Source organism: Salminus brasiliensis, chromosome 2, assembly GCF_030463535.1.
Source record: "Salminus brasiliensis chromosome 2, fSalBra1.hap2, whole genome shotgun sequence".
Classification (NCBI taxonomy): Eukaryota; Metazoa; Chordata; class Actinopteri; order Characiformes; family Bryconidae; genus Salminus; species Salminus brasiliensis.
The window spans coordinates 12,823,218-12,837,245 of NC_132879.1; the positions used below are offsets into that span (position 1 = coordinate 12,823,218).

Below are 14,028 nucleotides of genomic sequence, written 5' to 3' on the forward strand. Positions count from 1 at the left end.
TAAACACTGGGTGCAGAGAACTATCTCAGGTTATCTAAGTAATTATTGTATGTTTATTATTTGACTGCTCATATGAGTAAAGAACAGTCTGCTCTCATTAGTCCCTGTAACCTAACTCTTGTGTACTGTGATCCAGGTGTATTAATAGCTGCTTTTGTTTGCAGGTGTTTTCATGCCAATAGGTCTGGTGCTGCAACCCTGGATGGGCTCTGCTGCCATGGCAGCCTCTTCAGTCTCTGTGGTCCTCTCCTCCCTTCTGCTAAAATGGTAAGTGTATCTAAGCTTCCCCACGCTGCAAGAACACAGTCTGCCAGAAACACTTCTGATTAGAGCAGTGCCTGTCTGGTGTTCTTTGATGTTGGCATTGATTTTTTTTTTAATTCTTTCCTATTTATTGTCTATTCACACTGATCTCCAAAATGGCAACTTTACAGGAGAAGAAAATGTAAAGATATGTAAAAAAAAAATGTACATGTAAAAATAAATGTAAAAATATGTTTTTTTGTATGTATTTATATTGGTCCATTCTACCTGATATTTTCACACAATGTAAATAACAATTGTCAAATTCACATTATGTCAGATAAGTAATTATAAAAGATAAGTAATAAACGCAGGAAAACCTTGAAAATGCATAAGCAAGGTTTTTGCTTCAGGGTGACTATTACATGCCTCTCTCCTAAACCTTGAAGTGGTAGAAAAAAAACAAGCTTAATTTTGTTTGATAATGTCTATTTAGAAATAATATTGTCTGTAGAAATATTAATATAAACCATATTACTGTGATCCAAATTTAGTTATGCTGTGTGAGTGGTGCAGAGTCTTACATTACAGCTCACATTTTCTTTAATGGCAATATAAGATAAGATATAAGCCACATGCATTTACACTGGGTAGTCAAACACGTCTCCGATTGCTGTGTGGGATGAAATTTGCAAATTCTTTCATTGCCCAGCAATTGTTTATTGAAAAAACTACTATAAATGCTGTCTAATTTAACAAGGAGCAAAACAGTACTGTCCCATTTCTAGTAAATGTGTGATTTCCTCTCTTTTTTTGTCTCAATAGTTACAACAAACCCAGTCCAGAGAAGCTGGAGCAGCAGCTAGCTGGGCAGCAAAGACAGGGCAGTATATCGGACGTCAGTGTTCACATTGGCATAGGGGAGCTGCGGCGCCCGTCGCCCAAACTAAGCCTGCTGGACCGTCTGGTCAACTACAGCCGAGCCTCCATCAACTCTATGCGCTCAGACAAGCACTCACTCAACAGCATGGCCCTGAGCGAGCCCGATAAACACTCTCTGCTCATAGGCGGAGCCCACTGTGAGGAGGAGATGGTCTGAGGAGGGCAGGGCTCTGAGCAGCAGTTCTCCAATGATGCATTACCAGGAGCTGCATGGCTTCTTTTCACACCTCAGTGCCTGCGGGGGAAAGACCAAAGCTCAGTCCCCAGAGTGTTCTCATCCGCACGCTTGTCATCTCCACAGCCAGTGCGCAAGTCCCTCCCAAGGCCAGCAGGAAGCCACAGAGTCGGGAATTGGGCTGCTGCAAGTGTCTTCTCAGTGCAAGTTAATTTCTATACGTTGCTCAAACGTCAGGGGAACACCTGCGAATGTGCAATGGTCATGTGGCTGTTTTATACTGACAATCTACCTGCCGACCAAAAAAGCTTTGAATATGCCACATGCAGACATGGAAATCTTTTAGGCTTTTATTTCTGCGGAAAGGAAGAATATTTAGTTTATTGTTATGTTTTAGGATTGTAATGGAAGAATATTTAAAATATCCTTTATTTATACTTTATCATGTAAGTAATGGAACAAAGAATGTTAGAGATATTATTATAATTTTTATTATTTATCCAAATATTTTCCACTTCTTTCTTCCCATACTTGAATGGGAGTAATATTGTACAGTAAAGAATGGTTTCAGGCCCCAATCAAGAAATACTACAGTAGATAGTTTTGCTTTTGAGCAAAAAACACATAATAGTTACACTTGCCAATGCCAGTTTTCACAATCTGGTGCTGTCTTTTGCTAATTCACGATTGAGACTTGTTTAATGAATGATCTCAACTTGTCAGCTTGCGGCTTAAATTATTTGTAAGACTATCTAAACAAAAAAAAAAAAAAACATTCCAAAGAAATCACCTTGTCTCACATCTCTGAGGAAGAAGGAAGCTCTGGACACTGAGATAACTTAGTAAATAATTAGCATGGAAAGAACATCTTGAGTCTTGCAAGTGTTCTCTCTTGAGCAGGTCACTAATGAGCTGGCTGGTACAGGAGAAGACCGAAAACATTCTCTCCATTGCAGAAGTGGATGCATCGATCAGCCGTAACATTAGCTGCACCTGCCTAATATTGAGTAGGTCCCCCTTTTGCAGCCACAACACATCTGATCATTTGAGGCATGGACTCCACAAGATATCTGAAGGTGGCCTGTGGTATCTGGCACCAAGACATTAGCAGCAGGTTCATTCCAAGTCCTGTAGGTGGTGAAGTGAGCATCAATGAGCCTTAGTTGCCCATGACGATGTCACTAGTTCAGAGCTGGTTTCTTTTTGTATAATTTGTGGAAGATACTGACCACTGCAAACCAGAGAAACCCCATAAGACCTTCCTGATGAGTTGTGACCCAGTTGTCTAGCCATCACAAATTGTCCCTCGTCAGAGTGGCTCAGAAACTTGTCTTTGCCCATTCCCCATGCTTTTAACACATCAACTTCAAGAACTGACTGTTTACGTGCTGCCTAATGTATCTACCCCTTGACCGATGCCACTGTAGATGAAGATAATCAATGTTTTTTTTGTTTTTTTTTACTTCACCTGTCAGTAGTGTTGATGTTATGGCTGATTGGTGTATATATCCATTTAAGGCAGGTAATTACTGAATTTCTGTCAGCTTTGCCTTCCAGTTCAGTTGTAACTGACAATTATATCAGCCATTGTTATGGTGGCTGTATTGGCTCTGTAGCACATCTGAATACGCTAATGGGTCAGGCTAAATAATAGCCTGACCCAAAGATTTTCGCCTGTTCTTTGTTTGAGCAGAACAAGAGCAAAACCGTGAAGGGAAAAGAGATGAAACAACTTCTACCAGGCTTTGTAGTTAATCACATACTAAAGTGGCTGATGGAGAGCCTTGTGGAAGACGGCTGCTAAGGAAATTGAACGTTGTTGCCAGAAACTAATTGTAAACCTATTTTTGTGCGTGTGTGCGTGTGTGTGCGCGTGTGTTGGCAACTAGAAACTAGGGGTACAAAGGATGTGGTGTCAAACACTAAAAGCCCTCAATGCCTTGTAAAGGAACAGCTCGAACAAAAATGCTGGCATGACTAGTAGCTTGATTTATATTATGCTAATTTAGGAGCCCCCTGTATTTCATAAGTAAGTAAATGGTGGAGTTGAATAAACTTGGGGAATGCATGCTCCTAAATCTGTGTGAATGTCCAAGTGGCTAACAGGTGCAGGTGGGCTGCACCTGGGCTGTGCAAGTTGTGCTCTCTGGACTTATAGGTCTCTGGGATTCTCCATTGATGAGGCACAGCATTGTTCGGCAGTTGCGTCACTCAGTAGCCTGGACTTCGATCGATTATTAGCATAGTTAGCATATTGAGTCGAGCTGTTCCTTTTCACCCCACATAGTACAGAATGCATTTAGAGTTCACTAATATATATAGGGAACAGTTCCAGTAGCTGGCAAGGGAAAAGAACCCTTCTATTAACCTTCTGTCTGTTATCTAAACAGGTCTGAGAGGCTCATAATGGCTGTGGCTGAAGGCTCACAGTGTCCATCAAAGCCAGCTTTTGTACACTGAGCCAGAATATATTTCTACATAGTACAGTACACTTGATAAAAAGGAACAATTGATGGATCATACGGACATTTTGAAGGATTCTCGTGCACATTATGTCCAAACGTAACCAGACAGACCTTCTGATTGGTGAATTGGGCTGCTCTATTGCTGTCACATGTTTAAAGGCACGTAGTTGCAGCACAGCCAGTAAAGTGTGACTCTCTGGAGCAGCTTTGCACATGTGAGCCTAAGGCCACCATGTCTAGAGTGGTGTAAAGGCCCTCGAGCACTGGCCTGTGGAACAGTGGAACTGTGTTCTTTGGAGTGATGAAGCTCCATCCAATACCCTTGAGTTGGATGGGCTGGAGTGACCGAACTAATCATTTAACGTACCTGCCCTCAGTGATGCTCTTCTTGTGGCTGAATGCATTCAAATCCTCACAGCAATCTTTCATCATCTAGTGAAAAGCCTTTGCAGAAGAGCAGAGGATGTTACTCCAGCAAACCTCATCAGTCCACTGTTCCTTTGAATTTGTTTGGTGAGGACGCAGTAAAGGGATTTCTTCTAATGAATTTTCCATGAAGGTGATGTGTCTGCAGGTGTCTCTGCACAGTAGAACAGTGCACCACTACTCCAAAATCGACAGCTCGATTTGATTAGCCTGTCTACAAACTCTCTTCTAAATAACCCTGATTTCAGAAGAAACCCTGGAGACTACACACGTCCAGTACAAGCCTTCATGCCGTTCCTCTGCTCCTCTATGTTCTCCTTTTATTGGAGGCCACAGTCCAGAACTTGGCTGCATAGAGTTAAAGGTGAATCTATTTTACGAGGTCTTTCAGTCCTACAGTACGTATTCGAACTGCTCCATCATTGTTTCTGGATCCTTCAGAAACAGATGAGTATTGATTGCGGAGTTTCCTTTGGGACATGTGCCTTTGTCGAAAACAATGACCTCGTGAAATGTGGCCGCTCCTCACAGCGCTGTGTTCTCACATTACCCTGTGTGAAGAGGGAGAAAAGGAGGGGGGGGTTGGAACACGGGAAGCGGTGTTACTGTGCCTTTCTTTTATGTTCACTGTTTTGAAGGATTTTGAAGGCCACAGGGAGGAGCAGCTTTACTGATGCAGGTCTCCTGCAAAGTCAGTGCATTAGTTAGTCTACAGTGGCTTCACTGCATCAGCTGTTATTTATTGCTCTTCTTGCTATGTGTCTGTTTTCTTACGCTGGAGTCTGACTGAAGCTGTGAGTGAATGTGGTGTTTGTTATGTGGGTTTGCTGACATGTTTTATAGTTGTAACGCAACAATCTTTCAATAAATTGCTGCTTATTGGCTTCATTTCATCTGTTTATTGGTGAACAGCTGTTATTGATTAGAAATATATATTTCATTTATATTGAAGTTCTTTCAGCAGTTTTAGCTTTTATCTTTCATTAAGATCATATAAATATATATTTTCATTGATGCAGTGGAAATATAATGACTATCAATAAAATCTTTAGCAATTTAAATACCTTTTCTAAAAATAATCTAAAAATAAAGCATATTTATATACACAGCATGTTAAGTCATAGAATGCACACGTGCACTGGAAAAATGTCCTGTCGGTTGAACTACCTCTGAGTTTGCCCTGGCCCAAGGCAAGTATAAATACAGAGGGAATCAATTTGAATTAATTACACAGATCTTTCCCAACTATTGGCAGTGACAGCTTGGGTACAGAGGCATCTTTTACATGTGACTATTTCATTTTGTCTCTCACACACAGCCTTCTAGTAATGGCACTCTTTAATTTTTATTTTCAGTATGTTAAATATAAACAACCTGAAATCCAGGATTTAAAGGATGATTTGTTCCCTTTTTTACACTTAGAAAATCAACACAGTGTTGTTATTTAGAGCATGACCAACACAAACTGTGCAGCATGAGAGCTTCTGTCTCTGACTTTATCTCTGAGATTTATCTACATGGTGGATCAACTAGGTAAGAGTGTCTACTAGAGTGGACACTGTGTTTAAAGTCTGGTCCGGTCGTACCAGTGCAGCACACCACTACTACGTCGGTGTCACTGCAGTGCTGAGAATGATCCACCACCCAAATACTACCTGCTCTCTTTCTGTGTGTGTGTGTACATACACAGGGGTTTTAGGCACCTAAATCACATTTTTTTACAAGACAATATTTGCATATTGTAAAAATTCCTGTTAAAACAGATGCATGTAAACATAAATACAGTAAAAATGACCAAGAATTTCTCATGTTGAAGAAAGTAGCTGAGATCTTATGAGCTGGTTCCAGATTTCTCCTGGACGCCTCCAGCCAGCACATGAATGTGTTCAACTCCACCACCAGCTCACCTGATTTACCATCACTACCATTACAAGCACTGATTTACCAAACCAGGTGTTGGATAATAACTAAAAATAATACTAGACTCCCATTAGGAGAGCTTTGGATATGTCTCAATGAACACAGTGATGGAAAACCATTGCTTTTTATTTTTCTAAATATTATTACATTAAATATTACATTATAATATTTAGTTTTATTTTAATATTTTTACTGAGTAGATCACCACTTACTGCCCAGATAGTCTTTCAAGGAACCGAAAGTGGTTCTTTTATGGTATCACTTTAGGAACCCTTTGAAACACCCTTCTTTTTTAGAGTGTATAAACAGGAGTATAAAGCTTGAGGAATGCTATGAGAGATATGAGATATGAGTCCTGATGAGCAGAGATGGGATGGTGCTGAACTACTGCACAAAACATGCTAATTTGCATTTTTTTTTTATGTATTATAAATGGTATTATTATTATTGAATTCTTCCATTATATTACAATGAAATAAATTATTATTTATTATAGTTTTATTAAAGTTATATATATATATATATATATATATATATATATATATATATACTGAATAAAAAATATTAAATTAACGATTTATAAATAAAAATATTAAAATTTGTAGTGATTATACATATAATAATAATAATAATTATTATTATTATTATGATTGTTTAATTATCTTACAATTAAATACATTATTATGTATTATAGTTTTATTATAGTTATTAATATATAAAAATTAAATAAACAATATTATATATATATATATTATAATATTATTTATATATATATATATATAAAAATGATTTACTTTTGTAATGATTATACATATTATTATTATTATTATTATTATTATTATTATTATTTTAATCGCTTAAAATAATAAACTTTTTAATGACTTATAATTTTCCATAAAGTTTCCAAAGAAGTCACACGGTTTTCTAACAGTTGGTGAACTCCTCATTTTGGGCAGTTTAGGGTTTAGCTCTTGTGGAGGATCTCTATTGTCTCCCTTGTGTGAGCTGTGGGAAACAGAACGGCTTGTCGGTGACGCGCATGTCCAAGTTGAATGCAGTGCGCGTTCACGTGGACTGAGGGGGGATTAGAAGGAGGGGAGGCAACTTTGTCTGAATTTGAGGGATCACCGGAAGCAGCAGGCTGCAGAAAAACAGCCCATCTCAGGACTGCGCGTTAGTGCTCAGGCTGAGGTGTGAAGGGGTCTGGGGGAAGTTGGCTCTGCTGATGGACGCGTCGTAGCTGCACGGATTCTGGGGCAACAAGTGCACTTCTGAAACATGGCTGTGTCGCAGGGGCTGGTCCTAACGTTTCTGCTGGAGCATGGGGGGAAAGTGAGAAACTCGGAGCTGCTGAACGCTTTCAGAGACTTCATCAGCTCCAGCGAACCTGCGGAGAGGCGGAGGAACCGAGACCTCTTCAAGCACTTCGTCAACAACGTGGCTGTGGTGAAGCAAATCGGCGATGTGAAATACGTGGTTGTGAAGAAGAAGTACCAAGAACTGGTGAAGGGTGGGGGGGAGGTGGATTCAGAGGGGAATAGCTTCACCTCACCCTCTCTGGAAGCATCAGCAAGCAGCACCACCCGGCAGAGGAGCTTCTCCAAACGTGAGTTCCAGGCTAAATGCAGTGCAGATGCTTTAAATAACAACAGTAATGGCTCCTATTTCTGTATAAGCCCAGATCCTAGCTGCTGTTTTGGCCATCAAAGGAGAAGCTCTGAAGGTGCTGATGGTGGTGTGATCTTCTCTAGTGCAAAGAGCACAACCAGTCTGGATGATTCCTTCTCTGCTCGAGTGCTTAATGTGTCGAATAATGGGAAATTAGGTAAAACCGGGGCTGTTTTTGCTGTTGTGGCAATAAAATCACCACCCCCACCTCATTCAAGGTGTGAGAGGGCACGGACCACCTACAAAGCACCAGGAGATGACCATGCACCTCAGCAGGAGATCCCATCCCAGCGCTTGGCTGAAAAAACGATTCCAATTGGAAATGGTTCATCATGTCCAACTGATGGATATCAGTATCGATCGCTGAGAAGCAAAAGGAGACCCTCTTTAACACCCAGTTCGCCCGCAACTAAAAGGGGCACCAAAGCAGGGTTTGATGCCAAGGACCAAGCTCCAGTTCCCCTAGAGCCGAGGGAGCACGACTGGCTTGTGAAGTCGGCCACCGGACGGTGGGGTCAGGTGTGCAGCCTACTGCTGCAGGACGTCCATCTGGCGGAGAAGAGAAGCTTTGTCTCGGGCTTTACAGTCCTTCACTGGGCCGCCAAGAAGGGGAACAGCAAAATGGTGCGGCAGATCCTTGACCTGTCAAAGCAAGGCGGCCTGGAGGTTGACGTGAACGCCAAAAGCCACGATGGCTACACACCTCTGCACGTTGCTGCCATTCACAGCCATGTGTCAGTCCTGAACGTGCTGGTGCACAACTACGGAGCCAACTGCAACATCCGTGACAACAGTGGCAGAAAGCCCCATCAGTACCTGCCCAAAGATGTGTCAGCTGAGGTGAGGGAGATGCTCGGAGATCCTCACGTTTCTCATCAGGCTGGGGGACGTAGGCGCTCAGTTGATGATCAGCAACTCTCAGATGTCTCCAAAGGCTTCAACACGTTCAGCAAGATATTCCAGTCCAGCACAGGGCACAGAAAGAAGCCCAGACATCGGCCGAGCTTCCATTTCATCAGCGATGACCAAGACGAGAACAGGAGGGACTGTGCCACCCTCAGCCGCAGGCCATTACACTAAACCTAATGAACTGACCACTCCGCTACAGTAGATGCACTTGAACTTGACTTTTCTGTAAATTCTTCTTCTTCTTTAATTTAGTGTTATTTATAGTGTAATTTAATTTCAGATAGTGTGTATGTGTAGACTTTTAGCCAGGTTATGAAAGTCGACAAGGTTAGTCTCATCAGTCTTTAACCACAGTCAGTAAATCTAAAAGTTGTCTAATATTTAGTCCTAAAGCACTGAAATGGCTTTTGTGTTTGAATATTATAAGGTAATTATTAGCTACAGATATTTTTAATCTCTTATAGGCATTGGTTAAGGGGAATTCCACAAACTTGCCTATATTTCTGCATAATTAACACATTAAAATATAAACAGTTTAAGATTTAAGAATGGTTGACTTACTAAGATATTTTTACAGTGGTGGTGAAGGTAAAACAGCGGCCACCATGACTACATCACAAATATAGCCATTTTATTTACCCTCCAAAAAGATCTGGAGAAAAACAGAAATATTAATTTTGAGGTCTATTTTGCTTTAGCTCAGCCTACATGTAGTTCTCCATTTTAAAAATATGATTTAGACCAAAATCTTGTGATAAATATATCACAAATGGTGTCTCCAGCCTCAGATGGTGTACTAATATTAAGCATTTCATTGAATTAACTATATATGATGTAGCTTTTAGAGGCAATACATTCTTTAGACATCTGCTCCCATTCATCACCAAACAAACCATCTCTAAAAACTATAAAGCCTGAATACATCCTCTGCTGCCCTAGCTATTGTCCCTCAAACACTATATAAATACTATTATAATCTCCAAAAATGGCAATTTTACAGAAAAAGGGAAAAACCTGCTTAACATTCAATGGATTCAAGTATTTTTACATTGACCTCCAAGTCATTTGTGGAGTATTTCTATTGGTCTGTTCATCATGAAATTGGGAAACTGCATCAAAAAGTGAAACAGCAAAAATGGAGATAAAAGGTTTTTGATATTGAAAATGTGATATGAAAATCCATTGATGGTAGAATGGCCCCAAAGATAACTTAAAGATTTACTGGCATTTTACCATCATCAATATTTCACATACATGCAGTAGACACCTGCAGTGTAGCTTACTGGGTATTTTCTATAGTAAATATAATGGCTGGCTATATTTGTGTTAGATAATCATGACCCCTGTGTCCTATCAAACCCACTTTAAAGAAATCTCCGTTTCGTCACAGTGAACCATTTCGCTCCAGACCACACTGACAGCGACTGAATTCTGCAGAAATGTAGGAATTTGAGTTCCCCTGAAAGTGAACCAGCAGTTATTGCTCATTGTTTATAAGCTATAATTATTATTGTTAGACAAGCACAAGTCTGTTAGATTATAATATGAGATTCTAATATTAGAGTTAATAAAAGCACTTCTGCTGTTCTGCTGCTAGTACAGGATTGGCTGTAGCTCATGTGCAGTAGAAACAATGTTTTTCTGTTCCCTGTGAATGACTACTTGCTGAATCCTACCATATCTGATTGTGTGTGTATGAGTGTGTGTCCTGAGAAACACTGAGTGACTGTGTGTGAGAATAAAAGGGCATCGTTGGTCTGCTCTGCGTGGGCAGTCGGAATGTTGACCTTGAATTTACTGGCGTTTTATTATATTTATACATTCTGTGCCGATGCTGATTATTTAATAGCCATTGTGTCGTTGCCGCAAATCTTAGGCACATAATCAAGCCCAAGCCCGGTCAACCAGCAAGGAGATGCAATGCTGAATGTAATAGCATTTGGATGTAGAGGTCACGTTCATTCAGTTCACCTTGTAGCTCCAAAATGAAAGAAGCAAACCTCTTCAGACACCAGACATGTCTTGATGGTGACATGGATAGAAGGCCCCTTCTAATCTACTCAATCCTGGTGCGGGAGGACTGCTGTAGGACAGCTGCATGCTGTAGGACGGTTTGCTCAGTTCACCTCAGGACGAGCTTGTTAATTAGTTCATTAGTTTTATTGACTATATCATATTCATATCCCAGTTCAGAAAGCCGGGCCTCAGAGTGCAGTGTCAGGCACGTTACAGAGCCCCTGGACCAGGAAGCTCAGCAAACGGTGGTACTCAATTCTTGTCCTGGAGTCCTGCTTGCTGTTGTGGTTTCCAGTTTAGAAAACTGAGGTCAGAGTGCAGGTCCAGCCATGCTACAGCACCCCTGGACCACAGTGGGATGAAGACCCAGCTCAACAGCCTAACGGTGGCAGTTCAGCAGATTTGGGCATTGAACTCACAACCCTGGGATCAAAATTAATACCTATTTTAAAATGGTTCTTTAAATGTCTCTATAGAAAAAAACAAAACTGGTTAAGCTGGTTGACCACCTTGGCTCCTGACCAGTATAAGGTATGTTTCGTTTGAGTTTAATTGTTAAGATGGTCTACAGGCATGATTAACCTGACCAAGCTTGACCACCAGTATGACCAGCATCACCAAGCTGGTTGACAGCATGACCAGCATCACCAGAATCAAATGGCCAATGACCAGCCTTTCAACCACCTCAACCAGCTAAATCCAGCTGAAGCAGATACCAGCAATAGCTGGACATGAGCAGGATTTCTCAGCTCGAGCTTTGTAGTCTGTTCTCAGGTTCATTTTCACCCATGGTGGGATTCATTTGGGCAGATGTGAATACAGTACACACTCTCGGATGCAGAGCAAAACAACTGCACTTGAGAGGAGGTGGTCTTGGTCCGGTCCCAAACAAACCCAACTATGGTGCAGGTCAGACCTGAAGTTTGAGCTAAAGGGAATATTTACTACAGCTGTGAACATATGCCATCTCTGACATTGCTCCATGTTAAAGTCCATATTCAACAGAAATATGCACCATTCCAAAACCCAGGACCTTCTTCCTGTATTTACTCTCCTCCTCCGTCAGGTGTGGCCAATAAATGGAGAGAATGTTCTCATGTGGTTTGTTGTGAGGCTTTTTGGTGCACTTGAATTTTTCCCTGTGCAAAAACAAACCAAGGGGAAAATGCCTTGACCAGAGCAAATGACCCTAGAAATAATAGTTAATGTAGCAGAGAAAGCAATAACTGACCATCGTAACTTTGTAATCTTGCAGCTGTAGCAGCTGGTGTAGTGTAGTGAGTAACACCACCACCTACCAGGTAAAAGACAAGGGATAGAACTGGTTTCCCGTCTATAAAAGCCCTTGGGTCATTGGGCCAAGTCCTCTCACAAAGTTGAGAGCATCCATATGGTTTCCTTGTGGAATTTTACAAGTAAAGGGAAAACCCTGATTAACTTTCAATTGATTATAGTCTTTTTACATTGACTTCCAAGTCATTTGTGGAGTATTTCTATTGGTCTGTTCATCATGAAATTGGGAAACTGCATCAAAAAGTGAAAAACAGCAAACATGGAGATAAAAGGTTTTTGATATTGAAAATGTGATATGAAAATTCATTGATGGTAGAATGGTCCCAAAGATAACTTAAAGATTTACTGGCATTTTACCATCATCAATATTTCACATACATGCAGTAGACACCTGCAGTGTAGCTTACTGGGTATTTTCTATAGTAAATATAATGGCTGGCTATATTTGTGTTAGATAATCATGACCCCTGCGTCCTATCAAACCCACTTTAAAGACATCTCAGTTTCATCACAGTGAACCAGCAGCTGGTGTAGTGTAGTGAGTAACACCACCACCTACCAGGTAAAAGACAAGGGATAGAACTGGTTCCCCATCTGTAAGAGCCCTCGGGTCATTGGGCCAAGTCCTCTCACAAAGTTGATGTTTTTTTTTTGTTTGTTTTTTTACTGCAGAGAACCTGTTAAGCATCCATATGGTTTCCTTATGTGTGTACCTGTTGTCCTTACCGAAGAGCCCTAGAAGAAGTGCTCTTTAAGTGTGAAAGGAAGTGTTGTCTTGAGTTAATTTCTCACAGACACACTTGTTTCCGCTCCTTTATCTGGGAAATTGTTCTGATCTGTAATTTCTGTGGTATTTCTGTGGTTTTATTGATGTCCATGAGTAGATGAGTAGGTTACACATCCCATCACATATCACATAAATCCCACATAGCAGACAGAGGATTTAGTGTACTGCTCATAAATGCATGGTAAGCATTGCAGTGCCTGTGCCATTGCAGTCAGTGATGCAGCTCTAATTTCACAGTGCAGCACCCCCCCCCCCGAGGCTTGTGTGCAGTGGCGTGTCCTGGTGTACGTGCCCTTGACTCTCAGGGGCTTCAGCCTCTCTCTGACTGGTGTCCTTTAAACAGAGAGATGGTGTGCACGTGGGTTCAAACAGACAACAGAAACATCACTTGCGCTTCATTTAACCCAGCTCAGTGAAGTCTGCATGAACATAATGGTTAAAGCTGAAAATAGGCATCTAACCACATGGCTAGTCTGAAGTTGAATAAGGCCATTGCTTTTTTTTAATTATTGCATTTACAGTAATATACAGCGCCCCTAAGGTCTATACTGGACCCTTTTATTTTTAACTAACCAATAAGCCTACATTAGCGAAACCACTTGGTTGAGACATAGCGAGTATAGTGAGTAAACTTCATTAATGGCAGAGATGGCACAAACCACCACTGGTTCTTCTCTGAGTTGTACCAGTAACAATACACCAAGACCAATATAACTTTTCTATAACTGTCTTAATTTGTGATAATTTGGCAAGTGTTTATTTCAAGAAGTCAAACTTGAGAAAATAAGTCATTATTTTGACATATACATAAAATCCAGCTCAAGTTTCAAATGGTCTGAGTTATCCTTGATGGTCAAGAGGGTTGAAAAGCTGGTCATCCCTGGAAAATGTGCTGGTAAGCAAGCTGGTGAAACTGGTTGACTAGTTTAACTCTCTGACTAGTTTTCATTTAAATGTAATGGTTTACCAAGCTGGTCCTACTGGTTGGGTAGTCTGGTCAAACTGGCCTATACTAATACTGTTGGACCAGTGTGGTCAGATGGGTTCTGTTGCTAAACCTGCTAAACCATAAAGCTCATACCCTTTGCTAGTCAGGGGCTAATCTGGTCAGACAGCTTAAGAGGCAAAGTCAGAACGTAGAGACAATAAGTCAATAATTCAACATATATTATTTATTATTTTAT

The 14,028-nt window shown here is 40.8% G+C and overlaps 2 protein-coding genes across 2 annotated transcripts in view; both read left to right on the plus strand.

Annotated features, from left to right (window-relative positions):
• atp7a (ATPase copper transporting alpha) overlaps window positions 1–5,135 on the plus strand; it is a 28,608-nt gene extending 23,473 nt beyond the window's left edge. The window contains exons 22-23 of the mRNA XM_072667989.1: window positions 165–267; window positions 1,069–5,135. Coding sequence (XP_072524090.1) covers window positions 165–267; window positions 1,069–1,342 — 377 coding nt within the window. The 3' untranslated portion in view covers window positions 1,343–5,135. The remainder of the gene's footprint in view (window positions 1–164; window positions 268–1,068) is intronic.
• A 2,051-nt stretch (window positions 5,136–7,186) lies between these two features.
• Window positions 7,187–10,487, plus strand: sowahab (sosondowah ankyrin repeat domain family member Ab). The gene has a single exon (XM_072673558.1). The coding sequence runs from the start codon at window positions 7,450–7,452 to the stop codon at window positions 8,917–8,919; it is 1,470 nt and encodes a 489-aa protein (XP_072529659.1). The 5' UTR covers window positions 7,187–7,449; the 3' UTR covers window positions 8,920–10,487.
• The last annotated feature ends 3,541 nt before the right edge of the window (window positions 10,488–14,028 follow it).

Bases quoted from the DNA above. Each gene is read 5' to 3' on its own strand.
- sowahab (XM_072673558.1), top strand. From the start codon at position 7,450: ATGGCTGTGTCGCAGGGGCTGGTCCTAACGTTTCTGCTGGAGCATGGG.